The 19,050-nt window shown below is 37.0% G+C and overlaps 1 protein-coding gene across 6 annotated transcripts in view; it reads left to right on the top strand.

Moving 5' to 3' along the window:
- The window catches only part of DMXL2 (Dmx like 2), a 163,992-nt gene that overhangs the window by 125,154 nt on the left and 19,788 nt on the right, over positions 1–19,050 (top strand). For 5 of the 6 annotated variants that reach the window (XM_007479955.3, XM_007479954.3, XM_001370018.5 and 2 more), the window contains 5 exons: positions 1,908–2,156; positions 3,454–3,632; positions 12,571–12,701; positions 15,360–15,445; positions 17,622–17,823. In XM_007479955.3, coding sequence (XP_007480017.1) covers positions 1,908–2,156; positions 3,454–3,632; positions 12,571–12,701; positions 15,360–15,445; positions 17,622–17,823 — 847 coding nt within the window. The remainder of the gene's footprint in view (positions 1–1,907; positions 2,157–3,453; positions 3,633–12,570; positions 12,702–15,359; positions 15,446–17,621; positions 17,824–19,050) is intronic. The other variant, XM_056810196.1, reaches the window with a different exon arrangement.

Raw genomic sequence — 19,050 nt, 5'->3', positions numbered from 1 at the left:
GGGAATTCTTCACACCAACAAAATCATAGGTATAGACACAAAGTAAACTTGCTGTTTACTAGTCAAAGCAAGTCTTCAGGGTTCCTTCTATTGCATACAATCAAATTATTTCATCAAGAAGAACATGAAGAGAACAAAAAACTGTCACATTTTCTCAGAATTGTTGAGGTGAAGAAAATACAGGCATTAAGGAGGTGAAGAAAAAGAATTTATTTTATAATTACTCTTTTAATAAAAGAAAAAAAAAACTAAATTATATCCACATTGTTTCTCCTTCCTGGAGTGAAGGGGACCTGAGTTTGCATTTTGTCTCTGCCATTTATTATACCTCCATGATTTTGGATAAGTTTGTTAACCTCTCTGGGCTTTAGTTTCCTTATCTGTTAAATTAAAGAGTTGACTAAATGCCCTCTGAGATTCTTTCCAATTTTCAATATATGATCCTATAAACTAACACCAGAAGCATATTTAAATATGTTTTTTGGGGACAGCTAGGTAACAGAGTAGATAGAGTGCCAGGCCTAATGTCAAAGAGGATCTGTGTTCAAATATAGCTGTAGACACTTCCTAGCTATGTGGCCCTGGGCAAAGTGCTTAACCCCATTTGCCTAGACCTCACTGCCTTTCCCTAAAAAAATGCCCCCCACCCCCTACAGAGACTTCTTACTGGAGGCCAGGAATGGAAACTCTTGGTCTAGTTACTTCTTAACAACTTTCTCTTTTCCCTCCCTTTATGAGGCTGTTAGTAGCCTAGACCTTTTTTTATTAAACAAAGATACTGAACCTCCAAATTTGATATCTTGATTGGAAAGAAAGTCCTAAAGTAATTCATAGCTTTTAGTTGGATAAATGTTAGTATCTTCTTTATATCAATCTATATATAGGCAGCTTTTCTTAAAAAAGAAGTTTTGACCCCAGTTACTGGGGAAAGAACTCAATATCTGACAAAACTGTTATTAAATTAGCCAATAGTCTGACAGAAATTAGGTTTAGACCAATACCTGATAATATTGCTCCAAGGTAAGCTCTAAATGCAAATATGACCTAGATATAAAATGTCACATTATAAACAGATTAGAGAAGTAAGGAGGAAATCACCTTTTGGATTCATAGATAAGGGAAGTTATGATATAAAAAGAAATGATAGAGAAGGTAAGATGAAATAGACAAGTTTGAAATTAAAAAGCTTTTGCTTAAACAAATGTAGCAAAAGTTAGAAGGGAAAAATTCTTTTTAGCAAATTTCTCTGATAAAGGGCTTATATCCACGGTATTTAAGAAACTAATTCAAATGTAGTAAGAGCCAGCTTCCAAAAGATATATCTCTATGAAGAAGCAGTTTTCAAAGGAAGAAACCCAAGCCATCAACAGCCACAGGAAAAAAATGTTCAAGATCACGTGAAGCAGTTTTACATTAAGTATTGATTGATGATGAAAAAATATTATATAAAAATGCTATTTAATTTTTCCAACACTTCCTGTGTAACTAAAGATCAGGGTTTCTTCACTTAGGGTCTCTCAACTTAGCTTTTTAAAATATTTTGATAATTGTTTTTCAGTATAATTGGTTTCCTTTATAATCCTATGCCTATTATTCTTAGAAGGGCACATCAGGCTGCCAAAAGGGTCCATGACAACAAAAAAAATTAAGAATCTCTAGATGCTGAAAATCTTAAATACTAATAAAAGTATGGGAGGGTGTTTTTGACCTCAAACTTAAATACTTGTCTAACTCAATCGGTACTTTGAAGAATGAAAATATCAGCTATTAAGCATTAATGCTATTAAGTGTGGCACAATTTTCCCAGAAAAGTTTGTACGTCCTTGTTATAGATACATTTAACAGTTAGATTGTTTGCAGATTTTTTCTTTCTGTATTATATACTGATTATTTCTACAATGTTTCAGGTGTGAGCTCCCTTATTAATTTATTAAGTTCTGCTCGAGATGAAGATCAACCAAAATTAAACATCTTGTTGTCTGAAGCTGTTGTTGCTGTCTACTTAAGTTTACTGATACATGCCCTTGCCACAAATTCCTTCAATGAATTATTTAGACTGGCAGCCCATCCATTAAACCATCGGATGTGGGCTGCTGTATTTGGAGGTGGAGTGAAACTTGTTGTAAAGCCTCGAAGACAATCAGAAAATATTTCAGGTGAGGAAACTTTGATGGCATTTACATGTTCAGGTGAATGTGTATAATTGGAATTTGGAGAAAAGCAGTTTCAATTTTCTTTTTTTTAACTCAAAAAAATTAAAGTCTAATTAAAAATCCTTGAAATACAATTTGACTATTTTGGTATCAGGATGAACAACTGTTCTCAGATAATCATGAGTAAGAGTTTTCTGAAATGCCTGTTGTCTATAGTCTATCTTCTGAGGTAGGGAAAATATGAACATGTTTGAATATACAAAGAAAGAAGCAGAAAGGTTCAAGTATAATGTTCTAGAGAAAAAAAATGTTTTATTGACAAAATTCTGACAGAATTCTAGAAACATATAAAAAATTTCAACCCAGATTTGGTTCTAAGATTCGAAGCAATATTCAAGATGTTTGTTTCTTTAATGTTCATATTTTATTTTTGTTCCTTTTTTTTCCCTAAAATTGAACAACCGTGTCTTCTGACGTAGAAGAACTGAACCTTTTGGTCCCTCCTCCCTATTCATAATGCTAAAATTATGTCACAAATGTCATAGCACAATGTTTCACATATTGATGCTTCTTGCACTAAGCAATTCCTGCCTTCTGCCTAGAACCACTACATTTCCAAATCCAGTATATTTCTTTGTGGGTTCTAAATCCGCGCCAACCTTTACCCTTGGAATGAGAGAACCCAAGTAGAAAGTTATTACCTAAGATAAGTTGGAAGATTAATAAGTGAGCACGTGGTTACTCTACATAAGTGTAAATAACTTGAGCCAGTTAAGTTAACTCCTTGGGCCATGAAAGAATTACTGAGCCACTGCCAATGATAGTTGAACGATTTTGAAAATTGGGAGAGGTAACTATAGAATTGGAGAAAAGGTACAGAAACTGCTATCATTCATTTTATTCATCATATTGCTTTTGAATTTGGTTATTCATATTTACATTTTATTTTCCTAACCTGATCACAGTTCTAAAAGGCAGGCTTTGTGTTTCTTTGTGATACCTCTAGGACCTAGAACAGTATTTGCATATATAAATCATATTAATTATATGGAAATCAGCCTCTTTCTATCAGAAAAGTGCAGGCTGTGAGGGGGGGAAAATACTCTTGTAATTTCTTCCCTAGCCCCAATGTGGCTGCTGGCAGGTTGGTATTTCACCAGGAAAGTTGCAACAAGTTCTCTTTCAAATACTATTCTAACTAATTTCAGCCAAATTACAACTTTTCATTAGTGGGGTAAAGAGAAGTGTGAACTCTTTAAACAAATAGAAAATGAGCTCCACCTGTTTCCTTCCTACTCAGCACCTCCTGTACCTTCTGAAGAAATAGATAAACATCGGAGACGGTTTAACATGCGAATGCTGGTACCTGGAAGGCCTGTAAAAGATTCAACCCCCCCACCAGTGCCTGCAGAAAGACCATCTTACAGAGAAAAATTTGTTCCTCCAGAACTTAGTATGTGGGATTATTTTGTTGCAAAGGTAAGGTATGTGAATAATGTAGTTTTTAACTCTTAAAATATTATTTCAACCAGGTAAAAAAATTCTCTGTTCCCACATCTGGAAAATCAGAATACTTCAGCTACATTTGGGATGTTGCATAACTTAATATAAGATGCATAAGTATTGTAGTGCAATATGAAAGTTTGGATTATTTTATGCATTTAAATATTTAATGAATACCACTTCAGAGCTAGTCAAATCTGACTCTAGAAATACAAATACCCATAGATTTTGCAAATTCCTTAGATTTTAGGGCCAAACTGAATGTCTGTAGCTTACTTTCCTCCCTTTTCTCTCTGTCTCTGTCTTTGTTCCTCTTTCTTTCTCTCTGTATTTATCACATCCTTATGCTTTTTTCCTTTGTGTATGCACACACATATACACAAACACATATTTGTATAAGCAACCAACAACAAAAATAATAGTAAAGCACTGATCTTATAGAAGGACAAGGGAATAGTCTGAAGGGAACCTGGGATAGCCGAAAAAGATGTAATGCTCCTAGTTGATCTCCAAAAATTTACCAGTTAATATGGCAAAGTAATAATAGGATTTTTTTTAAAAAAAGAAGCTAATAAATTACTAGTTATTCAAATAGTCTATCCAACAATAAAATGAGCTTCTTTGTTATTGAAATTCAGAGGTTTTATGAAGGAATTCTTGTTTAGGTACAGGTTGGATTTTATAACTTTGTAAACAACTCTCTTTTTTATAGCCCTGTGAAGCATTTCTACTATTGATTACCCCAAATTTCTCTTTCTTATTCTTCCTACTTATGAAATGTGGACCATCTGCTCTTTGCTCTCTTCATCTACTGCTTTGTTGAAAAAATGAATAATATGGAAATAGGTTTAAGTGATAACCTTTGTATAAGACAGAAGAATTGCTTATTGGCTCTTGGAGGGGGAGGAAAGAGGAGAGGGAAAGAAAATGAATAATTATATAAACATGGGAAAATATTTAAAAAATAAAAATAAAAAAGAATTGTGACTGAGAAAAATAAATAAAATTACTGACTCTAACAATATATATATAAAGTTTTCCCTTCATAGTTCATTGTTTCTCCTAAGAAGAAGTGGAGTTATGCTTTGTATGTAATCTTTGTATTATTAATCTTTTCATTTACTTGGTTGCCACCACTATGTACATTGTTCTTCCTTCAGAGCCATCTTTGATTCTTTCTTCATCTTTGTGTCAGACAAGTTGAGACTTACCTATTTCTTCCTACCTTGGGCTGCTATCTCCTGAACATGCCAAACATTCTAGCTTTTGTGCCATGCTCACATGTTCCTTCTATGTAGATTGATTTTCTCCATTCTAATCACTCCTGCCTTTCTTCAAGTTTCATTGAAGTGTCCCCTTCTTCATTAAAATATACAAACTTTTCCTCTAATTTCACTTTCTGTCTTTACCGCTCATCTCGATTCTGAGCACATATGAATTTATATTACGGTGGTTGTCTCCCTGAAGGCATGAACTCTGTGTCATGCTTTTTTTGTTTCTCCTAGTGACTAGTATTGTATATATTGAACATTTAATCAATATTTATTAAGTCAATATGTTGACTAGTTGCAGTATGGTTAGTTAAAGTAGCAGTGGACTCCTGGGAATTAAAAGACCTAACTCTTCTAGGCTTGGCTTTGTTACTAATTAGTGTTGTGATCTTGGACCTTCCTTTATCTACTACATGAATGCATAGAACTGGGTGCTAATTAAAAGGCCAATAAAGACCTTTGGTCAGAGTAGTCTAGTGATTCCTGAATTTTTTTTTTCAATCTAAAAGTTTCAAAAAGACAACTTTTTAATCCAAATTTTTAAGCTTTATCTCTCTCTCTCTCTCTCTGTCTGTGTCCCTGAACTTGTATTTTGGGTTCACTTTGGTAGTTTCAGGGCACTGATTGTCTACCTCAAGTAACTATTGATAAAATATTTTCTTTGAGGGAGGATGTGTCATCTGCTGTAGACTTTAAAAGGCTAATGGAATAATAAATTAGGGAGTCAAAAATTCTCTTAAGAATTTATTGGGGAGAGCGAGACTTCCGGTTAAGATGGCGGCTTAGAGAAAGCTAAAGCTCAGATCTCCGGAAAACCCTTCCCGACCGATCTCAAAATATAAGCTCCTAGGGCGCCGAAATTCAAAACGATCAACAGCACAGACCCTGGGAACCCTCCTCCTGGACCTGGACCCGGATCAAAAGGTACGGCTCCCCTCAAAAGCCAGAACCCGAGATCACTCGGACCTCAGGGGTAGGAGCGCAGAGTCCAAGGCTCCCGGAAGCCGCAGCCCGGCCGGGCTCAGAGAGCAGAACCCTCAGGGCCTTCTACAGTCCCGGTGAAAGTTACTGCCTGGGGCTTCCGCTGCAGAGAGCTGGTCGAAACAACAGCAACCCTCAGGGCGGGCAAGACAGCCTCACGGGCTGGATCCTGCTATCCAAGTCTCAGTGAAAGTCCTTGCCCGGAGCTTGGGAAAGCTGCAGCCCATCCCCCCCCCCCCCCCCCCCCCCCCCCCGCAGGCCGACGAAACAGCCTCACGGCCAGCGATTCTGAAGGCAACTTCCGGAAAGCGAGCCGGGGGGAGAGTGTGGCCTCGTGGTCCGACCCTTCCATTCCAGTTCCAGTGAGGCATATTCAGTTTAACCCAGGGAAAGCTCATAGAACTATCTGCCCAGGACTAAAGCCTCTGAACACCAGAAAGAGACAAGAAAAACTAAACCTCCACATTCAGAAATGGCAAACTCCACAGAACCACAGAAGCCCCAAAATACCAAGAAAAATAAGAAGAAAGGGGCGACTTTGGACACATTCTATGGAGCCAAAATACAAAATACAGAGCAGACAGAAGATAATATAAAAGAAAATGCTCCAAAACCTTCCAAAGGAAATGGAAACTCTCCACAAACCTATGAAGAATTTGAATCAGAAATGACCAAAAAGATGGAAGCCTTCTGGGAGGAAAAGTTGGAAATAATGCAAAAGAAATTCACGCATCTACAAAACCAGTTTGACCAAACTGTAAAAGAAAACCAGGCTTTAAAGGCCAGAATCAGGCAGCTGGAAGACAACGATCGTGTAAAAGAGCAAGAATCAATAAAGCAAAGCCAAAATACCAAGAAATTAGAAGAGAACATAAAATATCTCACCGACAAGGTGATAGATCTGGAAAATAGGGGGAGAAGGGATAATTTAAGAATAATTGGACTCCCAGATAAGCCAGAAATAAACACCAAACTGGACATGGTGATACAAGATATAATCAAAGAAAATTGCCCAGAGATTCTAGAACAAGGGGGCAATACAGCCACTGACAGAGCTCACAGAACACCTTCTACACTAAACCCCCAAAAGACAACTCCCAGGAATGTAATTGCCAAATTCCAAAGCTATCAAACAAAAGAAAAAATCCTACAGGAAGCCAGAAAAAGACAATTTAGATATAAAGGAAGGCCAATCAGGGTCACCCAAGACCTTGCAAGTTCTACTCTGAATGATCGTAAGGCATGGAACATGATCTTCAGAAAGGCAAGAGAGCTGGGTCTCCAACCAAGAATCAGCTACCCAGCAAAACTGACTATATACTTCCAAGGGAAAGTATGGGCATTCAACAAAATAGAAGACTTCCAACTTTTTGCAAAGAAAAGACCAGAGCTCTGTGGAAAGTTTGACACCGAAAATCAAAGAGCAAGGAATACCTGAAAAGGTAAATATTAAGGAAAGGGGAAAATGTTATCTTCTTCTTTTACTCAAACTCTCTTCTATAAGGACTACATTTATATCAACCTATGTATACTAACATGTGGGGAAAATGTAATGTATAAATAGGGGGTAAAGAAAGACCAAATAGAATAATCATTCTCACACAAAGATTCACATGGGAAGGGGAGGGGAAGAAAACTCCTATAAGAAGGAGAGGAAGAGGGGGGGGGGTTACTTAAACCTCAATCTCAGGGAAATCAGCTCTGAGAGGGAAAAACCTCCAGATCCATTGGGATCTTGAATTCTATCTTACCCAACAAGGGTAAGGAGAAGGGAAAACCAAGGGGGGGAGGGGGAGAGGGAGAACAAAAAGGGAGGGAAAGAGAGGGGGGGAGGGGGAGGGAACAAAAAGGGAGGGACTAAAAAGGGAAACATCAAGGGAGGGGACAAGGGGGACTGTTTCAAAGTAAATCACTGGACTAAAAGGTAGAGCCGAAGAAGAAAAGGTTAGAATTAGGGAAGGCAATCAAAATGCCAGGGATCCACAAATGACAATCATAACTTTGAACGTGAATGGGATGAACTCACCCATAAAACGTAGACGAATAGCAGAATGGATTAGAATCCAAAATCCTACCATATGTTGTCTTCAAGAAACACACATGAGGCAGGTTGACACCCACAAGGTCAGAATTAAAGGATGGAGTAAGACCTTCTGGGCTTCAACTGATAGAAAGAAGGCAGGAGTGGTAATCATGATATCTGATAAAGCCAATGCAAAAATAGACCTGATCAAAAGGGATAGGGAAGGTAATTATATTTTGTTAAAAGGGACTATAGACAATGAGGAAATATCATTAATCAATATGTATGCACCAAATAATATAGCACCCAAATTTCTAATGGAGAAACTAGGAGAATTGAAGGAAGAAATAGACAATAAAACCATACTAGTGGGAGACTTAAACCAACCATTATCAAATTTAGATAAATCAAATCAAAAAATAAATAAGAAAGAGGTAAAAGAAGTGAATGAAATCTTAGAAAAATTAGAATTAATAGACATATGGAGAAAAATAAATAGGGATAAAAAGGAATACACCTTCTTCTCAGCACCACATGGCACATTCACAAAAATTGACCATACATTAGGTCACAGAAACATAGCACACAAATGCAGAAAAGCAGAAATAATGAATGCAGCCTTCTCAGATCACAAGGCAATAAAAATAATGATTAGTAATGGTACATGGAAAACCAAATCTAAAACCAATTGGAAATTAAACAATATGATACTCCAAAACCGTTTAGTTAAAGAAGAAATCATAGAAACAATTAATAATTTCATCGAGGAAAATGACAATGGCGAAACATCCTTTCAAACCTTTTGGGATGCAGCCAAAGCGGTAATCAGAGGTAAATTCATATCCCTGAATGCTTATATTAACAAACAAGGGAGAGCAGAGATCAATCAATTGGAAATGCAAATGAAAAAACTGGAAAGCGATCAAATTAAAAACCCCCAGCAGAAAACCAAATTAGAAATCCTAAAAATTAAGGGAGAAATTAATAAAATCGAAAGTGATAGAACTATTGATTTAATAAATGAGACAAGAAGCTGGTACTTTGAAAAAACAAACAAAATAGACAAGGTACTGGTCAATCTAGTTAAAAAAAGGAAGGAAGAAAAGCAAATTCACAGCATTAAAGATGAAAAGGGGGACAGCACCTCCAATGAGGAGGAAATTAAGGCAATCATTAGAAATTACTTTGCCCAATTATATGGCAATAAATACACCAATTTAGGAGAAATGGATGAATATATACAAAAATACAAACTGCCTAGACTAACAGAAGAGGAAATAGAATTCCTAAATAATCCCATATCAGAAATTGAAATCCAACAAGCCATCAAAGAACTTCCTAAGAAAAAGTCCCCAGGGCCTGATGGATTCACCTGTGAATTCTATCAAACATTCAGAGAACAGTTAATCCCAATACTATACAAACTATTTGACATAATAAGCAAAGAGGGAGTTCTACCAAACTCCTTTTACGACACAAACATGGTACTGATTCCAAAACCAGGCAGGTCAAAAACAGAGAAAGAAAACTATAGGCCAATCTCCCTAATGAATATAGATGCAAAAATCTTAAATAGGATACTAGCAAAAAGACTCCAGCAAGTGATCAGAAGGATCATTCACCATGATCAAGTAGGATTCATACCAGGGATGCAGGGCTGGTTCAACATTAGGAAAACCATCCACATAATTGACCACGTCAACAAGCAAACTAGCAAGAATCACATGATTATTTCAATAGATGCAGAAAAAGCCTTTGATAAAATACAACACCCATTCCTATTAAAAACACTAGAAAGCATAGGAATAGAAGGGTCATTCCTAAAAATAATAAACAGTATATATCTAAAACCAACAGCTAATATCATCTGCAATGGGGATAAACTAGATGCATTCCCAATAAGATCAGGAGTGAAACAAGGATGCCCATTATCACCTCTACTATTTGACATTGTACTAGAAACACTAGCAGTAGCAATTAGAGAAGATAAAGGAATTGAAGGCATCAAAATAGGCAAGGAGGAGACCAAGTTATCACTCTTTGCGGATGACATGATGGTCTACTTAAAGAATCCTAGAGATTCAACCAAAAAGCTAATTGAAATAATCAACAACTTTAGCAAAGTTGCAGGATACAAAATAAACCCACATAAATCATCAGCTTTTCTATATAATTCCAACACAGCTCAGCAGCAAGAACTAGAAAGAGAAATCCCATTCAAAATCACCTTAGACAAAATAAAATACCTAGGAATCTACCTCCCAAGACAAACACAGGAACTATATGAACACAACTACAAAACACTCGCCACACAACTAAAACTAGACTTGAACAAATGGAAAAACATTAACTGATCATGGATAGGACTAGCCAATATAATAAAAATGACCATCCTACCCAAACTTATTTATCTATTTAGTGCCATACCCATTGAACTACCAAAATACTTCTTCACTGATTTAGAAAAAACCATAACAAAGTTCATTTGGAAGAACAAAAGATCAAGGATATCCAGGGAAATAATGAAAAAAAACACATATGATGGGGGCCTTGCAGTCCCTGACCTAAAACTATATTACAAAGCAGCAGTCATCAAAACAATTTGGTACTGGCTAAGAAACAGAAAGGAAGATCAGTGGAATAGACTGGGGGAAAGTGACCTCAGCAAGACAGTATACGATAAACCCAAAGATCCCAGCTTTTGGGACAAAAATCCACTATTCGATAAAAACTGCTGGGAAAATTGGAAGACAGTGTGGGAGAGACTAGGAATAGATCAACACCTCACACCCTACACCAAGATAAATTCAAAATGGGTGAGTGACTTAAACATAAAGAAGGAAACCATAAGTAAATTGGGTAAACACAGAATAGTATACATGTCAGACCTTTGGGAGGGGAAAGGCTTTAAAACCAAGCAAGATATAGAAAGAATCACAAAATGTAAAATAAATAATTTTGACTACATCAAACTAAAAAGCTTTTGTACAAACAAAACCAATATAACTAAAATCAGAAGGGAAACAACAAATTGGGAAAAAATCTTCATAGAAACCTCTGACAAAGGTTTAATTACTCATATTTATAAAGAGCTAAATCAATTGTACACAAAATCAAGCCATTCTCCAATTGATAAATGGGCAAGGGAAATGGATAGGCAGTTCTCAGATAAAGAAATCAAAACTATTAACAAGCACATGAAGAAGTGTTCTACATCTCTTATAATCAGAGAGATGCAAATCAAAACAACTCTGAGGTATCACCTCACACCTAGCAGATTGGCTAACATAACAGCAAAGGAAAGTAATGAATGCTGGAGGGGATGTGGCAAAATAGGGACATTAATTCATTGCTGGTGGAGCTGTGAACTGATCCAACCATTCTGGAGGGTAATTTGGAACTATGCCCAAAGGGTGCTAAAAGAATATCTACCCTTTGACCCAGCCATAGCACTGCTGGGTCTGTACCCCAAAGAGATAATGGACACAAAGACTTGTACAAAAATATTCGTAGCTGCGCTCTTTGTGGTGGCCCAAAACTGGAAAATGAGGGGATGCCCATCAATTGGGGAATGGCTGAGCAAATTGTGGTATATGTTGGTGATGGAGTACTATTGTGCTAAAAGGAATAATAAAGTGGAGAAGTTCCATGGAGACTGGAACAACCTCCAGGAAGTGATGCAGAGCGAGAGGAGCAGAACCAGGAGAACATTGTACACAGAGACAAACACACTGTGGTATCATCGAACGTAATGGACTTCTACATTAGTGGTGGTGTAATGTCCCTGAACAACTTACAGGGATCCAGGAGAAAAAAACACCATTCATAAGCAAAGGATAAACTATGGGAGTGGAAACACCGAGAAAAAGCAACTGCCTGAATACAGAGGTTGAGGGGACATGACAGAGGATAGACTCTAAATGAACACTCTAATGCAAATACTATCAACAAAGCAATGGGTTCAAATCAAGAAAACATCTAATGCCCAGTGGATTTACGCGTCGGCTATGGGGGGTGAGGGGGGGGGAGGAAAAGAAAATGATCTATGTCTTTAACGAATAATGCTTGGAAATGACCAAATAAAATATATTAAAAAAAAAAAAAGAGCTAGAGAGCTTTAAGCAAAAAAGGAAAAAAGTTTAATCAAAGCCTCATGTAGAATGTACAATGTACAATGTAGAACTGAAAGGCAAGTCAGGTCTGGATTCAAATCCTGACTCCAATAATTATTACCTTTGCCATCTGAGGAAAGACGTTTGACTTCTCTGATATTCATTTTGCTTTTCTAAATAATAAAAATGACAATAACTTGAATAACTAAAAAAAAAAAAAAAGAATTTATTGGGAGGTTTTTCAGCCCTAAGTGTCTACTTCATTCCTATTCTTATTGCATAACTCACTTCCTATTGAGTTTCTGACTATTTCCTGTATTTGCTACAGCCAGAATAACATTCTGGTCATTGAAGGCTCATAAGTTTTCAGTCTGTTATTAATGAGAATCTTATCAAAATCAAGAACCCAACTGACAATAAACCACAGTTTGATTTTCAGACTGAAATTGATATTATTTAAATGTCACATCTGAATTAGAAAATGGGCCTATTTTGCATTTTAAAAATCATTTTACCTTTCATTGCAGCCATTTCTCCCTTTATCTGATAGTGGCCTTATATATGATTCAGATGAAAGCATTCATAGTGATGAAGAGGAGGAAGATGCTTTTCTTTCTGACACACAGATCCAGGAGCATCGAGATCCAAACTCCTATAGGTGAGTGAAGAATGTATCTGGATCCATTTTGCTCATCTTCTTTATTTTGGCTTAAGAATATATTGATTTCTACTTGGAACAAGTAGTCCAACATTACCTACATTAAGATCTTTAGGGTTTTATACAAGAACAAATCATTTTTAGTTGAGAGCCTCTCTCTTTGGCAGTAGCTAGAGTGGAGAGTAACAGGGATGGGGTGGCAGATTGCCAGAAAAAAAGGTGAAAAGTTGTGAATGTCTTCTGTCTTATTCCCAATGCAAAGGAAATACTTTTACCTACTGCAAAGCACAGCATGAGTCTTTTCATTGAGAGGAAGATCCCAAGGAGAAAAAACTCTTTACTCTGTTAAAACAATGAAGTACTTGTCTATATGTTAAATTACTGCTTCTCTTTCCAACATGGAAAATACAAAGGTACCATTTATGTACATCTCCGTCAGTAGCTTTTTGTTGCTCATTCTCAAGTCTGATAGTCGGTAAGTTGTGACTTCCTACACTGAAAACTTACTGATGAGGAATTTTTAAAAATGTTGCTTTGCATTCAGAGACAAAAAGCAAAATCTGTTCTGTGGTGTTGGCTCAAATAATAACTTTGATCTCACCAGTACCTAATGAGCCTTAGTATGCTATTTTAATTATTAATCTAAAGATAGAGGAGACTTGAGCATTAGCAGGAAACTTGCTAGGCATCTGGGGGCAATTTAGAGTTTAGATAAGACATGTTCCTTGCACTTATAGAGCTTACAGTCTGGTATAGCAATATGACATAAAAGAGATAACTTTAATACAGTGAAACATGGTAAGCCAGTTACCTAAGAACAAAGAAAATAGATTGTAAGGCCTGGACCCAAAAGGTCTTCACTGATATTAATATTAATATTAATGTTGTTAAGGAATCATAAATGACTTGATAATGAATATGATATGTGCATTGAGCTTTAAAAATGTAGGTGTTCCATTGGAGAGTGGTGGAGGGTGAAGGAAGGTGGAAGGGGTGGAAGAATGGGTAGATTTCTTGCTGGAGAAACAGTGTGATCAGGCTAATGGATGATACCCCAAAGACATCAAAGGGATCCATATGCACAAAAATATATTCATTCTTTTTGTACTGGCAAAGAACTGGAAACTAGAGTGGTTCCCACCAGCTGGGAATGGATGAACCAATTAAGGAATATGAATGCAATGGATTGCCTCCTTGTCATTTGTCATTCTGATGGGGGAGACTATGCATGCATGTGTGTGTGTATGTGTGCACACACATGTGTGCAGAATATAGAGAATAAATAAAATCTTTATAAATAAGGTACTTAGGAGGGAGGGCACTAGCAGTTGAAGATCAAGAAAGACTTCATGCAGAGGTGGCGCTGGAGCTGCATTTTGAAGGAAGGCAACAGGGGAGTTCTCAGAGGTAGAGATGCTAAGGGAGTGTATACTAGACACGGGAGAAGCAGAGTGAAGGCCAGGTTGGCTGGATAGTAAGTGAGAGGGAGAATAATATAGTGATTCCTCAAAGATAGTTTTGAGAAAGATTCTAAGGAGCTTTAAAAGCTACACAGAGGCATTTTCTGTTTTGCTTAGAGGTAATATAGTGCCACTGGGGGTATTTGGGGTGGGGGAGGAGAGTTAGGAGGGGAATGGTCATATTTGTGTCAAGGTAAAGGACTTTGTCAGATATGGGAAAGACAGACTTAAGTTAGGAAAAACTTGAGGTGGGGAGTCCAGTTAGAGGGCTGTTGCAAATATCTAAGTGAGAGGTGATGAAAAGGTGCTATCACTAAAGTGATAGGTCATTTGTGATAGATGCAAAGGTAAAAATGACACCATTTGGCAACTGTGAGGAGGAACAAAGAGCCAAGGATACCTGAGACTCTAGAAAAATGTATAGAAATCAGAATGCTTGAAATTGAAGAGAAAGTGGATAATGAAGAAACACTGGCTTTGGGTATTAGAAAATTTTTCCCAAAAAGTTTGACAATGAAAAGAAGAGTTACTAAGGATGGATAATGGAGCAAAATATTGGGAGAGGTGAGAGGAGTTGGGATCAATCTCTTTTCCTTCAGAGTAGAAGGAAGGATAGTGGATGATACTCTTCAGAAGCTAATTTGACTAATTCCTATCAAGTTGTGAATGACTGGGTATAATCCTTTTAAACAGGTATTTTGACTTTTAAAAATTATCTTGTTAATCTCAACTGACTTATAATTATTGGAGTGTTCAAAGGACATATTTTTGAGCAATGGCTCTTTTATTTTTTCTGATTCCCTTTTACCTAACTGACTAGAAAGGAAAAGGATTGCAAAGACAGTATGGTTTAATCACATGTTATATAAGACATATAATATTCCCCCCCCCTTTTTATGTTTTCAGGGTACTGTATTCCATGAATCCCATTTAAAAAACCTTTCTCAAAAGTTGGGCTGACATAATTGACACAAAATACTTGAATATTTGAAACAGTTTTTGAACAATACTTTAAACTGGAATTTGATTAGGGAACGTAGCAAAAAATTCAGCATTTGCAGATGTATATTACCATGATTGTAACAGTCTTTTTAGGAATTTTGTTATGTAGTTTGCTTAGAGGAAAAGAAGAGCTGAGGAAGTCAAGCAAGAACTTACTTTTATTTTTGAGTTAATGAAGATCATTCTCTTTATACAGCTGGGCCCTTATACATCTGGCAATGGTTAAACTTGCACTTCATAATGTCCGGAATTTCTTTCCTATTGTTGGTCTGGAATTCTCAGGTGAGCTTGGAGTTTGTATTTAAGTAATTTACTTTAATTATTTCTTAGGAGTGACTGACTTTTCCAAAGTTCTCAAAAATTTTTTGATTAAAAAAAAGTTTTGCATTTGAGATTGAGTAAACCACTGCTCATTTTAAACTTGGGATATCTATTTTCCTTTCTTAGCAAAAGTAACTTTCACTGGATCTGGGCAATTTGGCATTTTGGGGGAAACTGGATATTTCCTCTATTTTAGAAGCCTTGATGTGGCCACATAATTCTGTGTGAGATAATGTGAACCCACATGTTAGTAGACAAATGCATATTCTGATATGCAGATGGTTCTAGCTTTATGTAAATTCACAGTTATACAAACTCAACTTTATGTAAAAAATTCTGAAAGAAATCTGTGTTTTAAACCCCCCCCCCCCCCAATTAACTTTATAGTACTGTGTTCTCTCTGCTTCTACCCCTTGATTTTGTGCTTTGAGGCTTAATCCTCCCTCCTCCCCCCAACCAACTTTTAATGCTAACTTAAAAAAAAAAAGTCCAGGTGAAAGAATGGATGTCACTGCCACTGCCAGATTGAGGCTTGGCTTAAGACCTCTGATGCCAAGAAAGGAAACCTTTTCCTTGCTCTGTCTACCCACCTGTCTGTCTGTCTTCTATCCATTAGCTCGTGGTTATCATTTATCTCTTTTGTGTCTATCTCTGGCTCCCACATGTTGCTTGTCCTCTCTGGTGTCTGACCTTCATGTGTGTCCCCATGTATGTTCTTTCTCTTAGTACTGGCCAGGCCCCGTGTGTTCCTCCTCCTGCTCTTGCTTCTCTGTCCTCAGCCCCCATGTGTTCTTGAGTCATGTGCCAGCCTCCTCCCTCAACAGTGTGCCTTTTTCCTGCCTTTCTCCTGCCTTCCCTTCCCCACATCAGTTCATATACGTAAAAAGTACTTTATATAATGGTCTACAGAATTGCCCACTTATGTAAAGTGAGAAATGTTTATAAACATAAAAGTATACTTCAAAGTGAAATGAATGCTTTTAAAATTATGCATCATTTTGTATTCTGTTTTATTGTTTTCATTTAATAAGTATAGAAAAGTATTTTCTATACTTACATAAATAATTTAAAAAGTTTATATATACATATACATATATATATATATAAATAAAATGTCACATATACAAGTCAATGGAGAGCAACAATGACAACAATAATCTAAAATTCTTGGATTCTGGCATGGTTCTAGGCAGTAGAGAACCATACACTAGCAAATTAGGGTCACAGCCCAAAATCTGCATGTGGTTATCAAGGAAAACTGGGTAAGTGCCAGGAAATGCTTTTGTAGCCATCAGAATAATTGATAATGTATATATTGGTACACATTCTAAAATCCTGAAGGCAATGAATAGAACTTCTTTTATGAAGCAGTGAAATATTGAACCTCATTTGGTGTTTCCATTTTGTTTATTTGAGTAAACTCATCTGGATAGAACGCCAAACTAGGAGACCCAGGGACTTGGGTTCTTTATTTGGCTCCATTAGAATTCACTGAGTTGACTGCAGGTTAGCCTAAGGGAAATTATGCAAAAGTCTATTGTTAGGGGGAAAATAAGAGCAGCAGTAAAAAAAGTACTTCAAACTCTTGAGGAAATGATACTACTTACATCTTTTTATTATGTCAGAAATGTAGATGACTTACTGAAAAAGAACATTCATGATAATTTTAAAGAAGAAAACGGGTAGTAATATCAACTAGCAGTGTAACATTGTAGATAGAAGCCAACAGGAATTCAGGTTCAAGTTTCTCTTGAATATATGTTGGTTGTATGATCCTGGCCAAGTCACTGAACTTCTCAGTGCTCTAGTCAATTCTCTAAGACAATAAGTTGCAGAGAAGGTGCTAACCTATGTTAGTAAAGGGAGCTTCCTTACCTATGAATTTCTTGAACAATGAAATCACAGATCCATCCCCTATCCTATCCCACAAAGTAGTATTAGAAGCATTACAATGGTTATGATTTTTTAAGCAATCAACAAAATGATGATTAGGTTTATATATTTTTTCTTTTGTTTGCATTTTGCAGTAGCATTAGCAGATTAGCTATAAGAATTGTTTTTTAAAAAAATATATTTGGTGATATGCATTGTTATAATTTTCATTGTTGCTAAAATAATGATTTTTGTCATTCTTTAGATCTTCCTGTAACTTCCCCATTAGGCATTGCTGTGATAAAGAATTTGGAAAACTGGGAGCAGATCCTACAAGAGAAAATGGACCAATTTGAGGGGCCACCCCCAAACTATATTAATACCTTTCCAGTTGACAGTGCACTAGGAGCTGGACCAGCTACTCTACGCAATAAAGCAATGTTAGACCCTGAAAATACTCCATTCAAGTAAGAAAGCTCTTAGATAATCTTTTTTGGAGTGATATTCTCCTATGTGTAAATATGTCACAAACCTATTATTAGGAAGGCTAGGTGTAGGCATTTAGGATGATTTTTTAATGTATTTTATACTGTTCAGTTTATACATCATTGTATGGATCCCAGCATGTAGTCTAGACAGTTGGCAATGGTTGAGGGTGCAACTGATAACTTTTGAAAAGGATAAAACTAAGTGACCTATATGAAGAATATTTTCATTTGAAATCTATTCTAGCCAATAAAGCTATAATAGAATATAAGTACACAGATATGCAGCTTAATAACTGTGGCATAATTTAATTAATGAATTACAATAGATATTCATTCAAAAGGACTCTTTTCTGGATCCAGTGCTATATCTTCTAAATATATTTATCTATGTTTATGGTGTTTCAGAATGCCGTGCACAGCACAATTCTGGTTAGCTTGAAGTTCTCTGATCAACCCCATAGGGATGTGTCCTTCTTGTTTCAAATTACTACTACTTCTTGTTGTGATCTCCACACCCTAATACTAAAATGGCAAACCTATGGCCCATGTGCCAAAGATGGAACAAAGAGACATCTCTGTGGGCATGGGCACTGCACCATCCCTGACGCCCCTTTCCACTTAGGCCACTCCCCTCCCTTTCTCCCTTTTCTGTATGGGACTTGGGGCTGCAGGGGATGTGGGGGTGAGGGTGGAGTCTCCTCTCCCACCACTGGGCCCACCCCACCCCCTAAAAGATCTCCACTTTCTTCCTTCCCCTCCAGCTGCCAGTCTGGGGGGATGATCCCACCCCCCAAAGCCTCTTTGTGCTCCCTCTGCCCCCTGCTCCCACCCCCCACATGTGTTGCAGCCCTATAGGCAACCCCGGGGTGGCTGGATATAGGGATGGGTATTATGGTGGTAGGAGTCCACCCCCGCCAGCTGGGAGCCTGTCCTCACGACCACCACCAGGGTCCCTAAAAAGTTCTAAAAGGTTTGCCATCACTGCCCTAGGAGAAGACTACATACTTCCTTCCTTTTCCTCCAATTCCACTTTTGTAATAATATGGCACTTAAATATTTAAAGGGGATTTACCATGAAGTGCTTTAAATGAAAACGTCAACAACTCATAGTTTATAAATGTCCTTATTGTTTAACCCCGGTTTCGCACCTATTCTAAATTTATTTGCCTTTTGTCCTTAGTTTCCTGTTGCCTAAAATTCTAGGTT

Source organism: Monodelphis domestica, chromosome 1 (assembly GCF_027887165.1).
Source record: "Monodelphis domestica isolate mMonDom1 chromosome 1, mMonDom1.pri, whole genome shotgun sequence".
Lineage (NCBI taxonomy): Eukaryota > Metazoa > Chordata > Mammalia > Didelphimorphia > Didelphidae > Monodelphis > Monodelphis domestica.
Note: the sequence above shows the minus strand (reverse complement) of the source record. Positions and strands in the feature narration are given on the sequence as shown.